This window comes from Pteronotus mesoamericanus, unplaced genomic scaffold, assembly GCF_021234165.1.
Source record: "Pteronotus mesoamericanus isolate MK-2021 breed Mesoamerican mustached bat unplaced genomic scaffold, CSHL_Meso_final contig_181, whole genome shotgun sequence".
Classification (NCBI taxonomy): domain Eukaryota; kingdom Metazoa; phylum Chordata; class Mammalia; order Chiroptera; family Mormoopidae; genus Pteronotus; species Pteronotus mesoamericanus.
Genome location: NW_026555077.1, coordinates 4627662 through 4654583, shown reverse-complemented (window position 1 = coordinate 4654583; position 26922 = coordinate 4627662). Strand labels below are relative to the sequence as shown.

The 26922-nt window shown below is 37.1% G+C and overlaps 1 protein-coding gene across 1 annotated transcript in view; it reads right to left on the bottom strand.

The window, feature by feature from the left end:
• AK5 (adenylate kinase 5) overlaps positions 1 to 26922 on the bottom strand; it is a 202618-nt gene that overhangs the window by 167264 nt on the left and 8432 nt on the right. Inside the window, exons 3-5 of the mRNA XM_054566867.1 lie at positions 20181 to 20348; positions 16156 to 16325; positions 15936 to 16049 (exon numbers count right to left, since the gene is read on the bottom strand). Of these exons, the coding sequence (XP_054422842.1) occupies positions 15936 to 16049; positions 16156 to 16325; positions 20181 to 20348 (452 nt within the window). The remainder of the gene's footprint in view (positions 1 to 15935; positions 16050 to 16155; positions 16326 to 20180; positions 20349 to 26922) is intronic.

The window sequence follows — 26922 nt, the reverse complement described above, 5'->3', positions numbered from 1 at the left end:
AATTGATTTGTACATTAACCTTGTATTCTGTGACTTTGCTCAAATTATTAGTTTTGGTAGTCATTTTGTAGATTCCTTAGGATTTTCACTGTAAACAATCATTTCATCCACAAGTACAGTTTTACTTCCTCCTTTCTTACATTAATGCCTTTTATTTATTTTTCTTGTCTTAATGTACTATTTAGGATCTCTAGCCCCAGCTGGTGTGGTTCAGTGGATTGAGTGCCGGCGTGCAAACCAAAGGGTTGCTGGTTCAATTCCCAGTCAGGGCACCTGCTTGGTTTGCAGGCCAGTTGTGAGAGGCAACTGTGGGTTGTGCCTCTCACACGTCAGTTTCCCTCCATCTCACTCTTCCTCCCTTTCCCTCTCCCTAAGAATAAATAAATAAAATCTTAAAAAAAAAAAAAGGAACCTCTGGTGCAGTGTTCAATAGAAGTGGTAAGAGTGGACATCCCTACAGTTCACAGTATTAGTGGGAAATCACTCAATATTTCATCATTAAATAAGATATTAGCTATAGTTTTTTCCTAGATGTCTCTTATCTGATTAAAAGAATTCCCTTCTATTCCCAATTTGTTGACTTCTTTTCATGACCTGAAGTTGAATTTTATTTTATTTTTTTGGCATTGTGGTCAAAGAACATATTCTACAAGATTTCAAGCTGTTAAAATTTATTAATACTTGTGTTACGGCCTAGTGTACAGTTTATCTTGAAGATCCCATGTGTACTTAAAAACAATGTGTACTGTGCAGTGGTTGGATATTGTGTTCCTGATATATTTATTGTTCCTCAGATCTTCTAGGTTCTTAATGTTATTGTGCCTAGCTTTTATATAAAATACTGAAAAAAGAATTGTTAAAATTTACAGCTATGAGTGTGGGTTTTACTATTTGTGGATTTCTATCCCTTTAATTCTGTCAAGTGTTTGATTCATGTATTTTGAAATTTTTTATTAGGTATATATACATTTATTATTTTTATGTCTTCTGATGAATTGATCCTTTTATCACTGTGAAATATTCCTCTCTAACTCTGGTAATACTCTGTGTCTTCAAGTCTACTTTATCTAATATCACTGAAGTCACTCCAGCTTTTTTAGGGTTAATATTTGGATGGTAAGTATGTTTATGTCCTTTATTGTCCACCTATCTGTGTCTATATTTTCAAAAAGCATCTTTTATAAAAATAAAGTATGTTCATTTCTGCTCAAATAATGAAAATCCCAGGTGACTCTGTCTGTAAAGGTAAAAGTCCTGTAGTATAAAAAATTACTCTATTTACTCATTTTTCAAGTTCAGCATCTCTGACATTTTTTCTTAACATGGGACACACTTGTGCATTAACTCTCCACAGAATGTAATGTGTTTATAGTCAGTAAGTCTAAATTGGTAGGATCTGAGAATAGTACCTTGGCTCCCAAAATATAAGACAGCCAATTTAATTTGAATTTATATATTTGGTAATTACTTAGGAGATTCAAATTATAGCTGTATCTGCATTTTCTCAAGGAACTGGCTTTTTCTATTAAAGACATTAAGGGAATTGAGCCTAGAAATTAAGGAAATACAGTAGTTTATGTTTGAGTGAATCACTGTACAAAAAAAATATAAAATGTTAACACTGGGAAAGCCTTGGCACTCATCCTTATCAAACATTCTGGGGAAATAAAACCAAGGCATGCTGGCAGAAAAGATTAAAGATAGAGTTACTTAACTCCTATTCGCAGTATACTGTAGGGCTGTGAGAAAGACAAAAACAGAGGCCAGATTCTGCTTTAATACATTTGTGACTGTGTCGTACATTTTCCTTTTGCCTCTCTGGCCTCATGACCACCATCCTTACCCCAACTCTGTGCCCTGGGTGATTCACTCTTTTGGAATGAATCCATGGGTTCGCTTGCCCTCCAGCTTCCAGATGTTTTTGGCCTTAGTAAATATCAGCCAGCAGATCAGAAAAAGGGAGCGGAGGAACATGTGAATATTTATTCCCTTGCCTCTTGTCCTTTGGTGTCATCCAAGGCTGGCTACTTCTCTCTGCTGAAAGTCAAGGCTCATATAAGGAAAGCTTCTTCATATATCTGTCTTTTTTTCTAGCTTCAAGTAACTACACCCCCATCTTGAATGTGTAGGCCTAGGGATGGTAGCAGATCCCATTTTTACCAGCTTCATGATCTTGAGCTGCCCTTTGTAGTGTCCTCATGCTTTATTTACACCTTTTCAACAGTTCCTTTATTAAAGACTCTTCTGCTTAACCTATTTGAGCGCACCCGTTCTTTCCCATTGGAACCTGTTGGACGCAGCAATATGATAAAAATAATAGTTAACAATTTAAGGTACTATATGAAAAGTGCCACATAAATGTTACAGACAGTAACGTATTTTGCTGAACAAGCTGAGACTAGAGAGAAATCGCCAAGGCTTGGGAACCTATGGGAAGGTGTCCAGGAGAAGGTGAGATATGACAAGCAGTAAAAAAAATGACTATCGAGGAGACACAAATACTGAGAAAACAAGGACAAAATGTGTTCAAGGGATGTAGTAAGACAGGCCAGGTCTGAGTCAGGTCACACTGCATGGGAATTCCACAGAAACACAGTAACCTTATGACATTAATACCGGAGAATATATCTTATGTGAAATTCTTCACTTTCTTTGTAATTTTGTTCTCACTTGAGAAAGGAAGTGTGAAAATTAGTGAAGATGACATTATTGGGATGACTGTGGGTGTGCTCTAATTTCAGTACTTTGGTATTATTAGTAACAGCTTGCTTGCTCCATAACTATGGCAACATGGATGGCTGAACACTGAATTAAAATGGGCACATTAGTGTGCTTAAGAATCAGCTTTGTTAAAGGTTGTTAACTTAGTAACATGCAGGCTCTTAGGTTCCACTCACCAGAAATTCTAATACAGCAATTTTGAGAAGGGACTTAAACAATCTCATTTTTTAACAAGGCCTATACCTGATTCTAATACAAACCACGGAAGGGGAAACCTGTTTGTGGACAGTAAGCGGTATTAAAGGTTTTCAACCAGAGGAATGAATTAATGACAGTGGCCTTTTCGATTAATCAGGACATGAGACAGGCAGGACGTGGAAAGAGTAAGGGCCAGACAGTTAGGTAAGTGAAGACTCCAGCGGTCCAAACAGGCTGGAGTGAGCACCTGGCCTGGAAAGACTAGGAAGAAAGGAAATGAAGGGGCAGTTCTGAGCACAGTGCAGAACGGGCAAGGATTTCTTCACTGAGAGCCATGGAGTGGTGGTTTAAAACATGCTGACAAGTTTTGTGTTTTTTAAACTCCTTTTATAAAAATATAGTGGGTTCTAGTCCCCCTCTCCTTGATTATGGGCCAAGCCTAGGGACTCTAAGGAACAGGAATTGGTACCAGTGGGAAGTGGCTTTTGAAAGATAGAAAAGGTGATAGGGCCTCCTTCTGGCTCTCCTGGGTCACATGCAGCTGGGGCCCTGGGCTGTGGTGAAGTCCAGCCGCCCTGAGGGCTCCACGTGGCACGACAAGAAGGGATAGATACCCACGGAACTCGAGCTGTTCTAGTCTTCGGCTTTTTTGAGTCTTCCAAATCAAGCATGAGACATGTAAGAAGCCTAACTCCAACCACCATTTAAATGCAGCACCACTAGATATCTTTAATCAAAACCAACCACCTGAGCAGTTCTTAATTTCCTGATCCATAGAAAGCATATGAAATGATAAATATTATTGTTCTAAGCCACTAAGTTTGGGGTGATTCGTTATGCAGCAACAGTGCCTAATTTATATGGCAAAGTAAGCAATAACTCTGATGCTTTTTGTATGGAATTTGTCATTTCACTTTATATACAGCAATTATAAAAATCTCACCAACCTTTTAACTTTAACGGTGTTTTATAGTCACACCACATCACAATAAAAATAAGTGAATAATCATCTAGTAATATATTCTCAATTTCACAACTTAATTATTAAATACTTTATTATGAAATAAATTCAAGGGAATGAATGCATCAACATTTTCTTTAATATTTTAAATGAAAGTACTAATGCTTAGGGGAAAAATGTATAATTAAAATTAAGTCACTCCCTGTTATGAGCAAATCAAATTTGCCCCCAAAGGAACAGCAAATCAAATTATGAGTCTTTCAAATCAATCCACTATGCAAGTACGATAATAACCCTCTGAAGACTGATTTCCTTTGATCTCTAAGATTTTCTAAAAAACTATATTTAATGGAGAATTTTTCATATATTCTCTCTCACTCAAACTCTGAACTTAACTGTTTTTAGATTCCTTTTAAATGGCAAAGTTGAGGTTAAGTTACAGGTCCTATGGAAAATCACTATTAGAAAGAGAAAAAAGTTTAAAATAGTCCTATGTACCTGCTCCAGCAGGTCTCACCCTCCTTTTTGTCTCCCAATGCATTGATAAATGGAACTTACAAGGGCCAAGGGCCCTGGGGCCTTTACTTCTCATTCAGGAAGCCTGAGGAATTCAAATGAGTAAGAGTAGCACTATTATAGGGATAAGCTGGGGTCCATCATTTAAGTTGAAATAAATACTCTACCCCCTGAGCACTGGTGAAAGCTAAGGTATCTTGGACGGGGGCCTTTAAAATCCCTTCTTTACTTCTCTGATTGACCACTCAGGTACAACCCAAGTAAAATGCTCAGTGCCTGCTTTTACTAGACATCAATACATTAACTAACAGCATCACAACTCAAAACTACGAATAACCTACATCAGAAATATAAACCATGGTGAACTGCTGATTTAAACAAGAGTTTGGAATTGTGTTAAAGGAGCCATTACTTCAGTTCTTTCCCAAATGATCTCTAAGTGCTTTAATCAGACATATTTAATTTCCTAGTCCGTGATTCCTTAAGAAGGATACACGCACACCAGGAGGCTGGCTCAAGATAAATTGGAGTGCAGGAAGAAATAGTAGATCTCCCGTTTAAATTAATTTTTAAAAACCTGACAAGCAGGAGAAATTAAGCTTCACAAATATTTAATGTGTCGGCTGATAAAGTGATCCTCACAAACACCTAATACATAGGCTGATGGAGTGACCCTCCCTAGGTCAGACAGCTGTCAGTCATCTATGCAGGGCCTGCACATCATTGTGAGGTATTTCTCTGTGTGTGTGTGTGTGTGTGTGTGTGTGTGTGTGTGTGTGTGTGTGACAAACAACAATTACCATCAGGCACGGCTGTGACAAGAGGCGGACTAAAGGCACTGTAGGGTACAGACTCCACTGTGTTGCAGGGACCAGGCTGGGGTGGCGGTGGGGGTGGGGGTGGGGGTGGGGCTGCCGTGCACTAGAGAGCTCCTACACTACCTCATGACAGCAGCACTTTCAGATGCAGGAATGCGGCCTGGGAGCACCCAAATCGCCACAATTCCCAAGACAAGCCAGAAATCTGCTTTTTAACATGAAATCTCTCAATTTTAGAATGTGGTACACATTTTAAAAAATTGTTTGAAGCCCACATTTAGCCTGAGTGTTTCTAGTCTATGACTTCAAGATTAGAGAAAGCTAGTGGTCTAGAACATCTGTATCCCCGCCCTTGGAATCTTAGTTCTGTCTTCACTTGCTGGTGGCTTTAGACAAGTTTTTTGTCTGAGTCTCAGCTTCCTTACCTGTAAGTGGAATAACAACAGCTAATGTTGGGGAGTAAAGTGATGACACAATAAAAATCAATTCTAAAATATGTGTATTCAAATATAAACTTCAAGAAACAAGACACTTTGCTTGCACTAAAAACAAAGTAAAAAGTATATGAACAATGGAAAAACCAGGTCAGTTGAACATCAGTTGGTATCTATAAATACAATAGAAAGTAAAAGTCTGGATTTTTGGGATATCTGGTTCACAGGAGCATAAAATATATATTTTTATTATACTTGGAAGAAAATCAACCAACGTTATCATCAAGGAAGTTCTGCACAGGTGTCACACCAGAGAGCAGGGCAGAGAACCACTCCCACATGGAAATCACAGGGAGTGGACACACAAGCCTGGCCAGGAAGGGGAGGAGGCAGCTCTGCGGGACCACTCTTGAGGAGGGACAAACTGGGAGGGCACCTGGGGGGAATCAAAAGAGGGACACAGAATGGAGGGAATTTTGGTTTTGTTTAAATATGTAAAACCAAGATGCATTCTGAGACCACCACCACTAATCAGCGGGCTTCCACCTGCTTCCTGCCCCACAGTGTAAATGTCCCAGGACTCCCGCTGACAGGTCAATGGAGTGGTTTCCAGCCATTTCTAGCAGGACAAATTTCTTCCAATTGAGTCTGACCTGGAATCTCTGGACATAAAATAAAAGCAGAGCTGTTCTGGGCTGTCCTAATACCTCAAGGTAGTCCCTAAAGGCTCCAGCAATAAATTTTTTTAAAAATAGCCCCTAGAAGAAATCTGAAGGCTCCTTTACCTTCAAACCCTCTAACAAAAAAGGAGAGAAGAGTGGCGACGGCCCTCTCACTGTAAAAACCCACAAAGTGTTTATCCTCAACATGTTGCATAGTCATGAGCACTTCCTCTGGGTGGGTGGTTACTCTGAGTCATAAGCTGTGCCAAAAACTACAGGTACTGACCTTATATAATCTTAACAACAGTCCTGTGAGGTATGATTATTCTCATTCTTCGAAGGAAAATACTGAAGTTTCAACAGAGTCAGTAAATTAGCCAAAAGCACATAGTAAGTGAGAGCCAAAATGCATTGTACTCCATTGGTATTATAACCAATTCCACTGATTTCTAGGAGGATCTGAGAAATTGAGCTCAACATCACTTTTTATGCAGTCACTTGGTTCCTTCCCTTTCTGGATATCTATGTTTGTTTATTTGTCTATAGTTTATTTTCTCACCACTCCAACTCAACGAACATTTCATAGAACCCAATATAGTAAATGAATGTGCTAAGGTAGCAGGGCAGGTGTGCGGGTCAAGTGGTGAGAAAGGAAGACGAATGAAAGTTTACAACATGAATGAGGCAGCTCTGCCCTAAAGAGAACAGAATAGGAGCCTGTTTGTGGGCGAGACAGGCAGACGGACACATTCACAAACTAATTCTACAAAGATCAATTGAGCACTAAGAAGAATTGATTAGAAAAATCAACAGCTCATTCATTATAATAGCAAAACTATAAACTATTAGGGGCAAAGCTAACAGAAAGTGCACAACTTTTCCATGGAAAACTATAAAACTTTATTTACTGAAGAACATCAAGCAAGACCTGAATAAATGGAGTGATACGGCAATGCTTATGGATGGGAAGACATCAGTTCTCTGAAAATTATATGTAATATAATCTTTTGAAATTTGAGTAAAAATATGAACAGTCTTTTATGGGCCTGACAAATGGATTCTAAAATTTACATAGAGGAGTTAAGCACAGTCTTAGGCAATTTGGAAAAGAAAAAGAAGGGGAGAGGGTTGGACATCAGGTTATAATTTAGAGTTCTACAATTGAAACCATGATATTGGCACAGACAAAAGAAGCAAGGAGAGAAACCATATAACAGACTGCTATCTATACAGGAATAAGTCATTTCAATGGGGAAAAGATGTACCAGTCAACAAAAGAGCTTTGGACCCCTGAATGTATTTTTCATATACATTTAAAACATACAATAAAATTCCATCTCTACCTCACACTATATGCAATAATTAATGCAGGTAAATACCCAAAACTTCAAAATAAAACTAAAATAACCAAAAAGAATGTAGAAGATTCTCATGAGAGTACTGGGATCACTTTCTTAAAGAGTGAATGCAAGAGGTAAAAGTAAAATACTAATAACTTTACCACACTAAAATGGGAAACTTCTGTAGGACAAAAGATAGACCATGATTCAATAAGAATCATGTTTCTCAAATACAACTGAGAAAGATATAAGTGAAAGGAAATATTATCAAGATATGTAGCAAAGGATTAGTATCTAGAATGTTCAAATCCATAGTAAAAACACAAACAATCCACCAGGGAAAAAAAGGGGGCTGAGTTTATGCTTTGGTAATTCTCAAAAGAAGAGATACAAAGGATCATTAAACACATTTTCAAAATGTTTCAGTTCACTAGTGATTAGGAGAATTCAAATTAACATAGCAATACAAAAACATTTTTAATCCATCAGATAACCTCAAATAAAATTATCTGAAATTAAGTATTGGTGCAATGTGGGGGAAAAAGGGAAAACATAACTATAAATTTATAAGAATACTTTAATATATTAACAAAATCTAAAATATATATTTAAAACCACACACACACACACACACACACACACACACACACACTTTCTCACCCCTTCCCTCTATCCTAGAAAGTCCAGTTCCAGGAATATTTCTGAGAGAACTTCTTGGCAAATGCAAAGAGAGATGTGTATAATGATTCTGGCCATAATGCTGTTGGTTATAGCAGAAATTTTAAAGCAACCTAAAAGTCTACTAATAAAATATATTTATAGAATGCAGTATTATGGAGCAGTTATAAGAATCCGTTAAGTCTATAAGTATCAACACAGATACAGCACAAAAACAGAATGCACAGGGAAACAAGCAAGTTATGGGATGATATTAATAGCACTGAGAAAATAGCTTAGCTAGAGCAGGTCACTGTGAGAAACAGAAGTAGTCTAGCATGTAGAATGCATATAGAGATACATAAAACTAGAAAATTAGCTGGGGCAGACAGTTGAAATACTATATATATACATACACATATATATATGTATATATGTGTGTATGTGTATGTGTGTGTGTGTGTGTATTTAAGTATAGATTGCAGTTTTCCCTCCTCCATTTTCAATAATAGCACCACAGAGTTCTTATTGGTTTTAGCTTTTTTTACTGTTCAGTTAATAAATCCTCAGTACAGAAATCTAGCTATTCTTCCCACTTCTATCCGGCAGAATATGAAAGTCTTCCTACAACCTTTAAGCAACTTGCTTAGGTTTTGACGGTGGACTCTGGCTATCAGGTGAGCTCTTCGCTCTGCGGTACGTTCAGCTGGTGGTGGAGAGATCTTTCACTTCCCACTCTTGCCTATCTTGGTTGCTTTCCCCTCAGTAATCTGTTCTCATTTCAATAATCAGGCCAAAGGTAAAAAAGAATTTCCGAAAGGAAGAAACTACTATAAAATACAAGGAGGAGAACAGGAGCCACGCAGTGATAAGGAACGTTCCTCTCCCCTGCCCTTGAAATGGCAGGCCTGGGAGTGGGAGGGCTTGGACTGAGAGACGAGGGTGGCAAGGAAAGTTGGAGCTATGCACAGCATGTCACTGTGGTGGGAACTGCTAGCTGTCTCTCAAAATCTGTTTTCCCTTCTTCCTTAATAACAGCTCTGTAGCCAGGGCTATGCCTGACCAGGAGACTATATTTCCCAGCCTTCCCTGCAGTTAGGATACAGTCATGTGAGCTAAGTTCTCCTCAGTGGGTGGTGAGAAGGGATGTGTGCTGCCTGGAGGTCTGGGCTTTGAGAAATTGAGGCTGTACCTGTCACTATGGCTGTAGACTGTTGAAACCGTTTCATTACAGGAAAACAGAAGAGGAAAGAGGACTAGTGTAACAAAAACTGATCAGAGCCAGCCTGAACCAAAATGGCACTGAATCTGACTGCCAGGAGACCCTGAACCTCATCATATCCTGATTATAATACACTGGCATGTTAATCGACTCACCCACTGGCAGCGTGCCAGGTCCCACTTGGATCATAGAAGGGAAGAAAAGGCTTCATGGCCCAATTCTGAAAACAGACTGGTCCATTCCCTGAAAACTAATGCATATGACTGTAACAGGGAATGAATACACTATATTAATATAAAGCTACCCTATTAATCTTAGTAACTAATAACCCAGCTTGTTTCGCTAACCCGATTCTTCTCTCACAACTAAAGTTTACATGTTAAAAGTTTCTTTTCTAAGTTTACTTTACTAGAATCAACAGGTTCAGTTCCTGTGTAAACCTAAGAAACACCCTGACCTCGGAATCCCGCTAAGCTGACAAAAACCAGATGGCCGACTCAAGGACGCTGACCATAAAGATGCTTGTTGGGACCAGCATGGATACTGCCTGCATGTCCACAACCCCTCCCCATGATCTCTTTGTTCTGTTTTTCCTCTCCTCCCTCCTCATAAAAACCTCTGCCTGCACTAAAATGTTAAGTTGTAACTATGATTTAGTATGTTCTAGCTAGTAGTCAAACTTATGTATTCTGTAATAAATCAAAGTATACAATCAACCCTGTGCCTTCACCTCTGGCAGTTGTGAGACATGCTGATGCAGGCAATAAACCACAACTAAAGGGAAACTAAACTAAAGTTGTCCTAAAGACACAACTAAAGGGTGTCTAGGGAAAGGAGGAACTCCAAAGCCGGCAGTAAAACCACAGAGAGCCAACTGAAGCAAATTGAAAGATAACATTGGAACAAAGGGAGTAACCATGAGCAGCAGCTGTATGATTCCCCTTCAGTCCCCTCCCCTTTCTCCTGCTTCCTTCTCTCTAGAGAAACCGCACGTCCATACTCCCCCTGGGAAGTTTCCCCCTCCCAAATTCCCACCAACTCCTTCTAAGAATCACTGGCTTGACCAGAGATTAAAATGGCTTTTTGAGGACTGGAGTCCCCCCATCTTCTTGAGATGCCAGTGGTCAAATAAACCACTTTTCTTCTCACCAGCACCTGTCTCACGAGCTTGGCTTTCACTGCGGCAGGCAGCCAAACCTGGGTGAGGTTTCATGCCTCTCCCTCGTTATGTCTCCACCCCGTAGCAATCTCCCTTAAACTTCTCTAGAACCAGAAGTTGATCTGTGAGCTCAACTCCTTCTTCTCCATTCTCTGGCCTTTGAATTAAAGCTTGTGCTCCTGACACCAAATGGAGAAAGAGCCCTTACAGGGGTGTCCAAACTTTTGGTGTCTCTGGGCCACACTGGAAGAAGAGTTGTCTTAAGCCACATGTTAAACACATTGTGACACAGAAGCGTGAAAAAATCTCATAATGTTTTACATAAATTTATGATTTTGTATTGGGCTGCATTCATGCTCATCCTGGGCTGCGTGAGGCCTGTGGGAAGCAGGCTGGACACCCCTGTTAGGAGGACAGAGGGTCCTTCTGGGGGCCTGGGTCCCCACAACAGGGGCCTGGACGATCCTAGGTTGGTAACATACCTTCTGCATTCTCTTCCCCTTCCGACAAACTGGAACCTGGCCACGGCAGTGACCCAGCTTCCATCACACTGATGTTAACCATGTTCCACGGCAGTGTTTCCAACGTGTGCCCTTGAGACCCCTGGGGACTGCTGGGACCCTTTCAGGAAAGCTACAGGTCAGAGCTATTTTCACATTAACTCTAGGAAATTATGTGTCTTTTTTACTGTATTCTCTCACAAATACACAGTGAAGTTTTCCAAGGTTTCCAAGGGATATCACAGCAGCTGGAATGCAAAAGCAGACTAAGAATCCAGCTCTCTTCCAGTATTCTAGAAATTAAAGAGGTTTTTAAAAATGTAAAGGCAGTGCTCTCTATTGCTGGGTTGGTTTTTTTTGAAAATATGGTTGCTTTTCATAAAAATGTGTTATGTATGTTACCCATATGGATTTATTATTAAGACAAATTATTATATATTTTTAAATTTCTGTTTCAGTTTCCTATCTGGTAAATATCAACAGGTAGAGCGCATGTAAATGAAAGCTTTTTGAGATCTTTGATAATTTTTAAAAGTGTAAAGGGGTCTATGATCAAAAAACTTGAGAACCATTGCCCAGGGATCAGAGGAACAATGCCTTGGACAGAACCTGCGGTGTTTCTGAAGGAATGTGGGGACTGAAGCTGCCCCGCTCTCAGTCACGGTGAGGCTGTTATGTGTAAGGGACGTAAGTTCCTGTGTGATGTCACTATATCATTTTGCCTTTTTAGTATAGCATCTTGTACTTACTCTGAATAATATATACACATAAACAATATTCCTACACGTGGGACACTATCTAAAACTAAAATACATGGCATTAATTTGCATGGGCAGTAAGGGCACATATATTTTAGGCTAGAAAGTTACTAACCCATGTTATGTCATTGCAAAATATTTAGTACAATTATTATTTGTGATAACTTGGAAGGCAGATGATGTTCCTATGGAACCCATAGCTAGAAAAGAAGTGACTAGAAAGAACTAGAATGTTAGTATGTGTTGATTGCACTCTGTTGCATTTAACAGCATATTACTATAGGTAAACCCAAGAAAAAACTGACCAATTTGCAAGTAGATAAAGAGTAAAGAAAGTGCTTGTATACCTCCAAACAAAAGGGACAAAGATATTATTGCTCAAAAGACTCCCATAAACCCCCATTCCACTCCCCCCCCCAAAAAAGTAGGAATCAGCCCTTTTTTTTTGATGATTTAAAGCCCAGACTATGGATGTTATCTTCCTACCCAAGCCTGTTTTTTTTTATATGGCCTCAAGGTAACCACTATCAAAATAGGAAAACAAAGAAATAAGGTAGTTTAAATCCAAGAAAGAACTTTGGGTGTGGTTACAGGCATTGGAACTAAGTGGACACAAAAAGAGAACAAGTCTACCATATTTTTGAGGAAATGGTTTTTCCCAACTAATCAAACCTTGTATTTTTTCAAGCTAAAAATAGCTCCCAAGGAATGTAATCACCAACACGCAACTTTGATGGGGCTATGCAGGACAACAGACAACAGGAAAAGCTTCTCAAAGGGCTGGGGGCCTCAGAAGACAACAGACAAAGAGTTACTCCATGAGAGCAGAAGCAGGAGTTGCCAGTGGACTAGCCCAGGAAATCATTCCTCTGCCCAGGCAAGAATCCTTAGAATCCCTGCCTCACACCATTTGCTATTTGCTATGGTTCAGTGACTCCTATGTACAGGGTGGGGAAAAAGTAGATTTACAGCTGTTCGTATGGAAAATAATACAATAATTAGTATATAATAACATAGGAATAAACTCTTTGTTTCATGTACTACAAGTGTAAACCTACTTTTGCCCACCCTGTATCTTGCCAAACTTCCCTTTTCCCAACAAGTGCCTTTATTTCACTCCTCCTGGTCTTGTTCTTTTGCTGTTTATTGATGGCAGGAGGGGAGGACAAGTTGATGTTTAGTTTACAGGTGGCTGAGTATGAGGAGTTAAACTGGGACCAAATACAGAGAACTGACCTGTACATCATATAAGGAACAAATGGAAGAGTTGTAGAGGACAAGGTATGATGAGAATGGGCTATTCCTGACTTGTATCCATTATAATAAATTGGTAAATATAAGTGTTTTCCTGAGTTCTGTAAGTTGTTCTACCAAATTATTGAAACTAAGGAGGGTGCTGTGGGAACTCCTGAATTTATACCTGGTTGGGCAGATGTTTAGGTAGCCTTTGAGACTTGCAAATGATGTCTGAAGGGGGGCCATATTGTAGGTCTGAGCCATTAACCTGTTAGGTCTGTGCTAACTCTGAATAGTGTCAGAGTTGAAGTCAATTCTTGGACACCTAGTTGGTGCTGGAGAATTGGTGTGGGACATACCCCACCCATTTGGTGTCAGAACTGGTACCAGAAATAAAACATACCCAGGAGCTTACCTGCACATGGACTGCGGGACCCTAACACTTAGCTTTACATAAACACTTCAGCTTTGCCTCCGCACCCTCTGAACTGCAGTCAGCAATGGAGGCATTGACCTCAGGTACCACGGTACTACCCACAGTAGCCAAGAACCTCTAGGCTGCCATAATGCAAACCTATGAAAATGTTAAATCGATGTTTTCCAGATTCAGAGTGTAGTTGAGAATAGCACATGCAAGTGACTGCACATTCTAAAGAGAGATACCAAATGATCCTATAGATCTTGTTAACAGGGATCCCCAAACCAGTTTTGTGAAGCTTGGCCCATTACCCATGTCCTGGCTGTATAAGAGAAAGGGGAGACTGATCAGGCATACAGAGAGAGTTCTTGGAGAGTTACATATTTTCAGCCCCTTTTCTCCTACCTGCCCCATTATAAGCTACATGAGGAAGAATTTCAGGATTTTGAGATGACACTTGAGGTTTCTGAGCCTGAACCAGGCCCAACCTGAGGAGAGCAGACATATATTAAGTTGATGAGACATTAAAGTCTTGATTTAGATTAAATAGCTTTTTTAAAAATTAACTCTCCCCTCCCCCGCTTTATTGCGACATAATTGGGGACTGGGCTTTTTAATACCTGTAAATAAGATTAGCTGTTAACATTTTTAAAGCGGCCAGAAAAAGCTATGGGTCTCCCTTAGTTACTATCCAGAGTAGGACAGAGAGCCATGGTGTAGCATGTTTGAAAAGCAACAGAGACAATCAAATAGTTTTTCATGCCTGTGCTCGCCAAGTGCATCTCATTCAATACACAGGGTGGGGACCAGGCTGGGTGGGAATGCCTGTCCGTATGGCTGTCAGGCTTCCACCAGGAGCCAAGAATCCTAGGGAATGGCTGCCTAGCATTTTCAATAGCAGTATCATGTGGCAGTAATAACAACAAAACAATGTATGTTTCTAGTTTTTCTCTCTTCAAGGCCAGAGCAATTACAGCCAAGCACTTAAACTGAGTAAGCACCAGAGGATGTGGACTAACGGTGGGAGGAGGAAACCTGAAGAGGGGAGAAAGATGCGGGAGCACAACACAGTGATGTGGAAGAGTCAAAGAAAGGCCTTACGAAGCTATCTTCTGGCCTTACATTCCCTAACTCCACGCTTTTCTCATATGAGACATAAACTTACATTTTATTTGACTTAATCTTCTCTGATATAAGATCTATAATATGTTAAACACTTCTTTAAATAAGTAAAAAAAAAGAGAGAGAGAGACATAAGTCTGTAGAAATATGGGCAAAGAAAAGCCAGTAATTCACACAGGAAATATAAACGGGCACTAAATATCTGAAAATATACTTAACCTAAGTAGTAACTCAAGACATGTAAATTTGAAAAATGAAATATCATTTTTTATTAGGTCAGCAAAAATTTTAAATATGAATTATATCTGGTTGAAAATAATAAGAATTATATCTGGGAGCAACAGAGTCTCTCATTCGATGTAGAGAGGACTATACTTGGAAAGGCTTTTTGCAGGACAGTCTGAAATAATTATGAAGGTTAAAAATGCATTTGTATGTGAATATGTACACATGTGCCTGAGTGGGTGTGTGTTTAACATACAGAAAAAAGGCCTGGAATATACATAACAAATGTAATAATGTTTTTGTCAGGAGAGGAAGGTCAGTGGAATAGAAGAAGGGTATTAATGAACTTTCACTTTTTATACCATACTTAAAATGCTCATAATCATACATTATTTTGTAATTAAATATTTCAAATGAAAAATTAGTTACACTAGTTTTTCAAAAAGATTAAATTTATATGCAAAAATGTTTTCATTGATTTATTTCCCTTTAAAATAGATGTGTTGGGTACAGAGCAGGCATAATCTACTCCATTTTGAGTAAATTTTGGTAACCTGAATGCTACTTTATTATAGATAACCAGTTTAGTATTTCACAACCCAAAGAAGGGGGCTTCTTTAATTGGTAACAATGCAAATGGTGATGTTTTATATACCTGGGCAGTACTGAATAAGACTTGTTTTTAGTAATTGAAGATCAAAATACAATCATAGGGATTTGAAATAAAGGTTACAGAGATTAGCATTTTTAATAAAAACAATTAATTCTATTATTAGTTTTTGTCTTTTCTTTTTGGCAGAGACTGTCTTCAGTTTTTAAGCTTGTGTGCCAAGGAAATGACCTTCTGCCACCTCCTAATGAAGTGCTTGCCCGTTTTCAGACCAGAACTCATTCCAAGTAACAGCTAGCCTTCCAAGAAATCTTTTTAAAAAATCTCAAAGTTTTCGGTAAAAAGTAGGTCATTTAAAATATAAGAAGACATTCTTACTTGGTCCTCAAAAGACAGAGCCTGGGCAACATCTCTTGGAAATCCATCAATAACAATGCCCTCTTCATCAGGTATCTGCATCAATTTTTGTTTTATCTCTGTAATTGTTGTTTCCTTTTATAAAGAAAATAGGATGAAAAACCACAGTGAAACAGTATACTCACAACTGGTATAAAAAGTACAGAATTATTTTTTTAAAAAGCAAATTACACAGCAGTACCTGTGGGGCCAATTCTCCAGTTGTAATTATTTTGGCAATAAGACTCCATTTCCTGTTGCTGCTGGCACTGTGGATCTTCTTTCTTAATAATTCTCCCACTGAAATGTATTGGAATCCGTAGCGTTCTGCGATTTTCAAACTTTGAGTACCCTTTCCACTTCCTGGACCACCTATTATTTAAAACAGGCAAATCTGTGACCTGATATAATAAGAAACTTCCTTTTATACAACAACTACCTTGCTCTTGAAATGCAGCTTCTAGACCAACAGTACCAGGATGAGTGACTATTCCACTTGTGATATTCTCAATCCCATTCCTGATTGCAGAGCAAGGTGTAAATTAACCAAGGAAAAGGTAGAACTGTCGTGATCAACTGCATTAGATGAAAGAGACAGTTTTTCCTTGCAGTTGAAAGAAACCTTCACTATTTTCCTACGTAAAAACTCATTTTTTCCTCATAAACAGAGAAAAATCTACAGCATACAAAGGACAATGAAATAACAGACATATGTTTCATGTCAACAAAGAGTTAATGTACAGTACAGTGAAATATAACAATTATTTTTGAACCAAAGGCAAACCAATATTGACATGACTTATTTAATTTTTAAACTTCTTCTGTTCATGCATGCCCTTTCCTTATCTTCTGTAAGTTTGAAAGAAGTTTTATGCAGTAAATATGCAGAGTGAATAAAATAGATCCCTAAGGTAGAACAATTTTACAGAAATTATAATAATTTTGATTTCATGATACATTAGTGTGAAATAAGCAACATTTTGCAATATAATGCAATACTAATCATTGGTAGTTGTCACTTATTTTTAAATACATAAGTACTAAAATAATTATAAATATAGTGCTCAGATTTTATATCCAAATCATATTAGATTTTTTTAGTTAATTTATATTTCTAAATAACCTAGATGAATTGGAGTCTAAAGTCTGAACTAATTTCAAAATAAAACACAGAGCAACCAGCCCAGTCTGATTAATTTGCTGACAATTATCAAAATGAAATGCTTTCAAATATTAATCATAAATTATTGACTATAGACAAAATCTCATTATAAGTCAATGCCTAATAAAATGCTTTGGTAATATTCACTGAAATATAATTGTAATTTATTAAGCAATATTGAAAATTAAAATTCAATAGAAAAGTGAGTTGTTTTACCTACTAATTCAATATATTAAGGGGTTTTTTTGCATGTAATTCATTTTATATATAACTATTTAGTTGATTTTTTTTATTTTTGTTGCAAATAATGTAAGTAAAAAAAGAAAAGCAGGTGTTTTGTTTTTTTATAAAAGGGTTTCAACTGGGTAGACTTAGCTGGCCAGGGTTTATTTCCTCATTAAAAAATTTAATGTGCATGTATCTAAAATCAACTAATATAATGAACACCATTTCTTAACCTCAATCCCAAATAACGTACCTAACAATATCTGGCTTTCACCTTTTTTTTTCTTTATTAAACTTAGGATAGGAAATTCTTTTAATTTTTGATCATTCTCTTTCTAAGAACCTCTAAATTCTATCCTATTAATTTAATGTCACGGACTATTACCAGATTAAACTCATTACTTTGCAAATCGAGAGTTAGTTTTGGCTCTAAATACCTGCTGTTAGCCTGTTAAACTATGGGTAAACCATGGATTGGCTTGAAGAAATGAAATTATATGAACACTCCATCAAAAAATTCAAACTGATTTGATCCCTGACGAATGGAAGTTATGTTTCATAAGTTGTATTTTCACACTTAATCTCACAAACCATCAAATTAATATATTATAAAGTCCACTGAATTAAAAAAAATTAAACACTGTGAAAGTTACAGCACCTTCACAGAAAAAGATTGTTTTTTGTCAACTAATGGAGGCAATAGCAGACAGTAAAAAAAATTTGAATACCACAATTGACAGAGAATAGCATTAACTTATTGGATGAGTTTGGTTACTTACTAATTTATTCTTAGTAAATTAATTTTTCTTTCTTCTCTCTGAACTCAGAGTGAGCTTAATTTTGTTCTACTTATCTCTAATACTTATAAATATTAGGATCCATCTAACTCTTAGGTTTTATGATTACATTAACATAGGAGAGATTAGTATCTGTGCCAACAAGAGTACCTTTAAAAGAAGTTCTCTATCTCTTTTAAACAGAAGGGAATTTTTGTTTGTTTGGGTGTAATACCATTTAAGTATCTATACCTCCCCCACCAGTTTTCCAGGTTGGAAAATAAAAATGTGTAAGGTTAAGGCACAATAATTTTAAAATTCCTCAAAACTCATAAAATTGCCCCATTTTTTTTAGATAACCTAACTTTTGGCTTTTCCTTTCTTCTTTTATCTCAATTTTCTAAACGTTACTTATAATCATTGGTTTTGTATGATTCTTATAATACATAAAATGTTATAATATAGCATGCAAGTCTAAAACCAAAAATCACACCCTTGGAATATAAATTGATTTTACTGAGTAAAAAAAGAAATCAAGTGGAGAAGATTTGAGAATTTATATTCTCTCCAAAGATCTTCGTTTATTGAAATATTTTAATGATTTTTATTTAAAATTCACAGTTACAAAACATTCGCCTATGGACTGTTTTACACAACAGCAATTTGGTAGGTATTACACTTTTTTTTTATGGTGAATCAAGCCGCCTTTGTTCATTCCATTAATAGTCATTTAATTATAAATTTAAAATAATTTCCAATTATTCTATAGTTCTTCTAATAAAGCATTTCCTTGTCTTACAGTTAAGCATCTCAAAATTTTAAGCACACACACAAAAATTCCATTCTTAAGAACAGAGAGAAATTTATGACATGAGTGACTCCATACACTATAAGAATATTTTGACTTTTGGAGAGTCATTTTCTGTATTTCCTTTCTATTACATTATTTTAAACAATTCAGGGTTAAATATGTTTGGGATTTCATTTTCATTACACTTAGAGATATACAAATGTCACTCCTCCTAGTCTGGTGAACTTAAATTCTTCCTATAGCTTGCTGTGTTTATTTGCACGCTTTTTTCCTAGTTGCCATCATCATTATATTTTCTAGGAGCAGTGCTTTGCCTGAAGGCTGTACACATTTTGCCCTCTGTTAATAGTTTCTGGATAGAACAGCTTTGAGCATTCCACATTAAATTTTTCCTTTCGGTGGTCCCTGTGTAAGCTTAGTCAAACTGGAAAGTGAGACAATAAATACATATATTTCATGTTTACAGTCTCTTCATAATTTTTTATAGGGTTTGAGGAAATCAGAATTTGCAAGAGTGGCCAAGATGTGCATACTGGAAAAAATACTGAGAACATTTTCAATATGTATTCCTTGTAAATTGCATCAGACTGATATTTCTATATTCAACATAAGGTTCATAGTGGCAATTAAAAATTAACTATTATTGTTACTTTTTAAATTAATTCTCAGATGTTATATGCTGTGTAAAACACTACTCATTTAGATATGCTTTTCTAATAACATCAAAACTTACATTTTATTGTAGTTGCCAGTTTACCATAAGGAAGATTCACTTATAAGTCTTTACCAATTTATTACTGTTACTATTCCCTCTAACGTTAATAGTGAATAATATTAAATTTGTTGAATTAAAGGAAAAAAACACATCATGCTTAGAAAACTTTTAATAAATCCAGTTATTTACATTAAAAATAAAACAAAAAAAAAACAGAAGACAAAAAGTTTTGAAGGGGTTAGTGCTTACTTTCAATTAATTATATAGAAATATGTTTAATGGATTCAATAAAAGTACAGTAGCATTAGATTATATAACAATTTCTGGTTTATTGAAAATTATGCTAAAATATTTCCATCTATTTGTTTCTTGAGCTTTTATTTGTATCGTTTGTCATTTTTTTAATCCAACTAAGTATTTGCAAATGTGATACATAATTGACATAATTTTTTGAAATGTAAATATATAAATCAAGCTAGAAATAGTATGAGATAGTAGGAAATAGTATGAAATAGCATTTTGCTTTCTGTCCTCATACCTATGACAAGAATGATTTTTGGTCGAGGTCTAGCAGGATCAAAAACTTCATATTCTTCAATTAACTCCGCAGTCTCGGAGAGGTCCGTATCACTTTCTATGGAGAATTGATGGATTGGAGGGAGCCGATCATACCGCCGATATGGAAAGTTTGAATTTTCAGGCATTACTGCAAAAAAGTAAGATAACTTTGAAATGGAAAAAAATAGCAGAACAAAACTTTTTTGCACCTATTCAATTAGTAGAAAACATTTAAAAACTAAATGAGTTTGATTTTTTTTTTAACTTGAGGATGACCCCATCTCATTAAATGCTCAGCAAACCCTTTGTTAAAGGATCAGATAGTCCATAATTTGGGCTTTGAGGGACATACCGTCTTAGACTCAACTTGGCCACAAGAGGAGGAATGCAGTCATAGACAATATACAGGGTGGAACAGAAATAGGCTTACATTGCTTGTATGAAAAATAATGCATACTTAATAAATAATACAAGAATAAACTTCATGTTGCACATACAACTGTAAATTTATTTTTGCTACACCCTGTATGAACAAACTGATGTGCTTGTGTTCCAATCAAACTATACTTATGAAAAGAGGCAGTGAGCCAGAGTTGGCCCATGGGTCATGGTCTGCCAACCTGTGCCTGAAGGAACCTTCTTAAATACTGCCTGGTCTTGCTTGGTCACTTTTATACATCCTGGTCTCTGCAAATGATATTCACTACACTTGTGTAATGCACAACTATCACAACTTTCACAACCATATGTAGCTATCCAAGGAGTCAGTGCTTATGCATAACGTATTTTATTTATTTAATAAATATAGATACACAATCACTATGACCCAGGCACTGTAGTGTAGTCCGGTGGAATGGCTTGGTGGCATAATGCACAAAAACACAGGGAACTGTTATAAGACAGGGAAAAGGGTAGCAAACAATTTCTACATTTAGAATGTCTTTCAATAAGAGTGAATTTTAATTTCCCAATATTGATTATCATTAACCTCCTTGATTTATAAATGTAACTATGAAGATTTAAGTTTACGTCTACAATAGCAGGAGTTCAATGAATGGGTAGACCCATTTGGGTTGGAGTGGCTGGAAAGGACTTGCAAAAGAGGCACAACCTGAACTTTGAAAGACAAGCATATCTCAGTTGGTGGAAACAAAACCCAAAGACTCAACGGTGAAAAATACAAATGAAATATTCAAAAGGACCACAGGACAGAGCTGGCAAGCCCAAATCAGGCAGATAGTCTTAAGCAGTTGTCAATATATAATTAATATATTATATTAATTATAATATAATTCCAGGAGGCACAGAGAAGCCCTAACTACCCAAAGACACCTGCATAAAGGAGACAGAAGAACACCTGGCCTTCCATGAGGGGACTACTGGATTTTAGTGTGCCATAATGCTTATACCTCCTTCCAGGGTGTTGATCAGGTAAAAATTTCCATTCTCTGTTTATTCGATAAATGAGGTCACTGACTACTGTCCCACTGGACTCACTTTATTTCCACAAAAGGAATGGAGTAGTTCTCAGATAATGGAGAATGTTCTTTCTGAAGAGACATTCTTCAGAAAGAATGAAAATTCTGGGAAGGGCTATGTCCAGGAAGGCACTGATGACAGTATCCTGCTCTGCTGAGAAATTGAATTACTTCTCCCAGCATAGGGCAATACTAGGCATTATCCTTGATTACTTTTTTCCTCTCACTCTTCACATCTACTCCCACTGACTTTTCTTTTTAAATTTAATCTTTATTGCATTTTTCCTATTACCATTTAGCCTCCTTACACCCACCTCACCTCAGCAATCACCACATTGTTGTCATGTCCATTGAGCTTTTTACCTTTTTGATCAATCTCTCTACCCATTAACCTCCCCCTCACTCATTGTCATCTGCTCTCCATCTATGAGTGTGTCCCCATTTTCCGTTTTAGTTCAGCTTGTTCACTAGATACCATATATGAGTGATGTCATATGGTACTTATCTTTCTCTGACTGGCTTATTTCACTTAGCATAATGTTCTCCAGATCCATCATACTGTTGCAAAGGGTAAAATTTTCTTCTTTTTTACAGCTGAGTATAATTCCAATGTGTTAATGTCCCACAGTTGTTTTATCCACTCATCTACTGATGGACATTTGGGCTGCTTCTATATCTTGGTGATTATACATAACACTGCAATGAACATAGGGGTGCTTATGTTCTTTTGAGTTAGTGCTTTGGGTTTCTTTGGATATATTCCCAGAAGTGGGGTCACGGGGAACAAAGGCAGATTTATTTTTAATTTTTTGAGGTATCTCCATACTGCTTTCCACAGTGGCTGCACCAGTCTGCATTCCCATCAACAGTGTCAAAGGGTTCCCCTTTATCCACATCTTCATCAGCACTTGTTGTTTGTTGATTTATTGATAGACATTCTGACAGGTGTGAGATGATATCTCATTGTGGTTTTAATTTTCATTTCTCTGATGACTAGTGATGTTGAGCATCTTTTCATGTCTACTGGCCATCTGTATGTCCTCTCTGGAGAAGTGTCTATTCAGGTCCTTTGCCCAATTTTAATTGTTTGTGTTTTTTTTTTGGTGTTAAGTTTTATAAGTACTTTATAAATTTTGGATATTAACCCCTCATCAGATGTGTCAATGAATATGTTCTCCCATTTTGTGGGTTGTCTTTTTATTTTGATAATGATTTCCTTTGCTCTGCAAAAAGCTTTTTAGTTTGATGAAGTCCCATTTGTTTAGTTTTTCTTTTGTTTCCCTTGCCTGGAGAGATATAGCTAATAAATTTCTGTGAGCAATGTCCAAGATTTTGCTGCTTATGTTTTCTTCTATGACTTCTATGATTTCAGGTCTAACATATAAGTGTTTGATATATTTTGAATTTATTCTTGTGTGTGGTGTAAGAAGGTGGTCTAGTTTCATTTTTCTGTATCTGTCCAATTTTCCCAACACCATTTATTGAATAAACTGTTTTTAGCCCATTGTATATGCTTGCTTCCTCTGTCAAATATTGACTACGAAGGTGTGGGTTTATTTCTGGGCTCTCTATTCTGTTCCATTGATCTACGTGTCTGTTTTTATGCCACTACCAGGCTGTTTGGATTACTATGGTCTTGTAGCATAGTTTGATATTAGGTAGCATGATTCCTCCAACTTTGTTCTTCTTTCTCAGGATCACTGTGGCTATGTGGGGTCTTTTGTGGGTCCACATAAATTTTTGAAATATTTCTTCTAGTTTTGTGAAATATGTCATTGGAATCTTGAAAGGAATTGCACTGAATCTACAGATTGCTTTGGGTAGTACTGACCTTTCAATGACGTTAGTTCTTCCTATCCATGAATACAGTATTTACTTCCACTTATTTGCATCTTCTTCAATTTCTTTCTTCAGTGTCTTATAATTTTCTGAGTACAGGTTTTTTACATCCTTAGGTAGGTTTATCACTAGGTATTTTATTATTTTTTTAAAGCAATTGTGAATGGGATTGTTTTCTTAATTTCCCTGTTAGTTCATTATTGGCATATAAATATGCAACTGATTTCTGGACATTAACTTTGTATCCTGCTACTTTGCTGAATTCATTTAACAGATCTATTAGTTTCTTGGTGGAATCTTTGGGGTTTTCTATGTACAGCATCATGCCATCTGCAAATAAACACAGTTTTACTTCTTCCTTTCCAATTTGGATGCCTTTTATTTTTTCTTTTTGCCTGATTGTCGTGGCTAGGACCTCCAGTACTATGTTGAGTAAGAGAGATGAAAGGGACATCTCCATCTTGTTCCCGATCTTAAGGGGAATGTTTGTAGTTTTTGCCCATTGGGTATGAGGCTGGCAGTGGATTTGTCATATATGGCCTTCATTATGTTTAGATATGTTCCTTCTATTTCCACTTTGCTAAGAGTTTTGATCATAAATGGATACTGGATTTTATCAAAAGTTTTCTCTACATCTATTGATATGATCATGTGGTTTTTATCCTTCGTATTGTTTATGTGGTGAATTACATTTATTGATTTGAGAATGTTATATCAAACCTGCATTCCTGAAATAAATCCCATTTGATATGGCGTATGATCTTTTCGAAGCATTGTGTATTCAGTTTGCTAATATGTTGTCTAGGATTTTAGCATCTATGTTCATCAGGGATATTGGTTAATAATTTTCATTCTTTGTAGTGTCTTTATCTGGTTTTGGAGTTAGGATAATGCTGGCCTTATGAGTTTGGGAGCCTTCCTTCCTCTTGGTTTTTATGAAGTAGTTTGAGAAGGAGAGGTTTTACTTCTTGGAATGTTTGGTAAAACTCCTCTGTGAAATCATCCAGTCCAGGGTTTTTGTTTGTTGGGAGTTTTTTGATTACTGCTTCAATTTCATTAGGTGTAATCTGTCTATTCAGGTTCTCTAATTCTTCCTGATTTAGTTCGGAAGATTGTATGTTTCTAGGTATTTATCCATTTTATCAAGGTTGTCCAGTTTGTTGGCATATAGTTGTTCATAATATTTTCTTATAATACTTTATATTTATTTGGTGTCAACTGTTATATCTCCTCTTTCATTTCTGATTTTATTTATTTGGGTCTTTTCTTTCTTTTTTTTCATGCTGAGTCTGGTTAAATGTTTGTCAATCTTGTTTATCTTTACAAAGAACCAGCTCTTGGATTCGTTGATCTTTTGTATTGTTTTTTTAGACTCTATTTCATTTATTTCTGCTTTAATCTTTATTATTTCCTTCCTTCTACTCACTTTAGGCTTTGCTTTCCTTTTTCAAGTTCCTTTAAGTGTGAAGTTAGATCATTTATTTGATTTGCTTCTTCCTTTTTTTAAAGTATGTTTTATTGATCATGCTATTAGAGTTATCCCAACTCTTTCCCTCTTTGCCCCCTCCACTGGAACCCACCTTCCCTCCAGCAATCCATCCCTTAGTTCATGTCCATGTGTCGTCATATAAGTTCTTTGGCTTCTCCATTTCCTATACTATTCTTAACATCCCTCTGTCTATTTAGACTCTACCAATTGTTTCTTAATCCCTGTGTCTTTTCTCCCATTGTCCCTTCCCCCTCCCAGTTGATAACCCTCCAAATGATCTCCATTTCTATGATTCTGGTCCTGCTCTAATTGTTTGCTTAGTTTGTTTTTGTTATTGTTTTTTAGATTTAGTTGTTGCTAGTTGTGAGTTGTCATTTTAATGTTCCTAGTTTTTTATCTTCTTTTTCTTAGATAAGTCCCTTTAACATTTCACATAATAATGTCTTGGTGATGATGAACTCTTTTAGCTTTACTTTGTGTGGGAAGCACTTTCTCTGCCGTTCACTTTGAATACTTCTTGCTAGTCCCTTCTTGCCTGCCAAGTTTCTTTTGAGAAATCAGCTGACAGTCTAATGGGAACTCCTTTGTAGGTCACTCTGCTTTTCTCTTGCTGCTTTTGAGATTCTCTTTCACCTTTGACATTTAAATTATAATGTGTCTTGGAGGATGGGTACATAGAGTATCGCTAAAATGTGGAGACCTTTAAATACCACGTCCTCTATGTGTCCAGTTATTTTGGATTCTCTGTGCTTCTTGGATTTATATGTCTATTTTCTTTGCCAAATTAGGGAAGTCTTCTTTCACTATTTTTTCAAATATGTTCTCAATCTCTTGCTCTTCCTCTTCTCCTTCTGGTGTTCCCATGATGCAGATGTTGTTGTTTCCTCTTGTCCGAAATGTTTCTTAAACTCGCCTCATTTGTTTAAATTCTTTTTTCCTTTCGTTGCTCTGCCTGAGTGTTTTTTTCCTACCTTGTCTTCCAAAACACTGATTCTATCCTCTGCCCCATCTAACCTACTGTTTATTCCTTCTGGTGTATAATTTATTTCAGAAATTGCATTGTTTTTTCTGACTGGTCCTTTTTTTATGGTTTCTGTGTCTTTTTCATACTGTTGAGTATCCTTATAATCATTACTTTAAACTCTCTATCTGATAAATTGCTTGCCTCCATTTCATCTAGTCCCTCTTCTAGAGAATTCTCTTATCCTTTCATTTGGGGTCTCTTTCTTTGTCTTCACATTTTGGCTGCTTCTTTGTATTTTTCCATCTTAGTTGTTAAACTAATAAGTGATATAGCCTTAAGCTATAATCAGCAGCCCAGCATCACAGGTGGGGGCAGAGTAATTCCCATGGGCAGGACTTTTGCTTTCCTGAGGCTGCTGTCATTTGGAGAGGACTGCTCTGCCTGAGCAAGACGGCTTCTGCAGTACGAGGAATGACTCAGCACAGGGATCCTGGTGCCTGTTCCTTCAGTTCTCTCCTCAGATCCACAAACCCCAGACTCTCTTTAGGAATCTCTAGTCCATTCTGCCCTCCTTTTGCGGGAGCCCAAGATGCAAACAAAATTTTGTGTGGTGGCCTTTTAAGAGGCTCTCTGTGTCTCCAGATGTCTGTCCCTGGTAGACAGAAACTCTGCTGCTTTTCACAGCTGGATGTTATCTGGGTTCCTTTCTGGCTCCAGTGCTATAGGCCAGGGAGCCCAGCTTGGGGTTTAGACCCCACACTTCTCAGGGGGAACCACCTAGTCGCTGAAATATCCCTCTAGCACTCCAGCTGCTGCCCGTGGGAGCCAGCCAGCCCTCTCGCATCTCGTCTGCACTCCCTTAGAATCATGTTGTGGTGAAGTGGTTTATTCTGCCTGTCTGTGGTTATAAGGCTTCGCTCCAGCTAGTGTTAAGTTGGTTATTTTGGGTGAT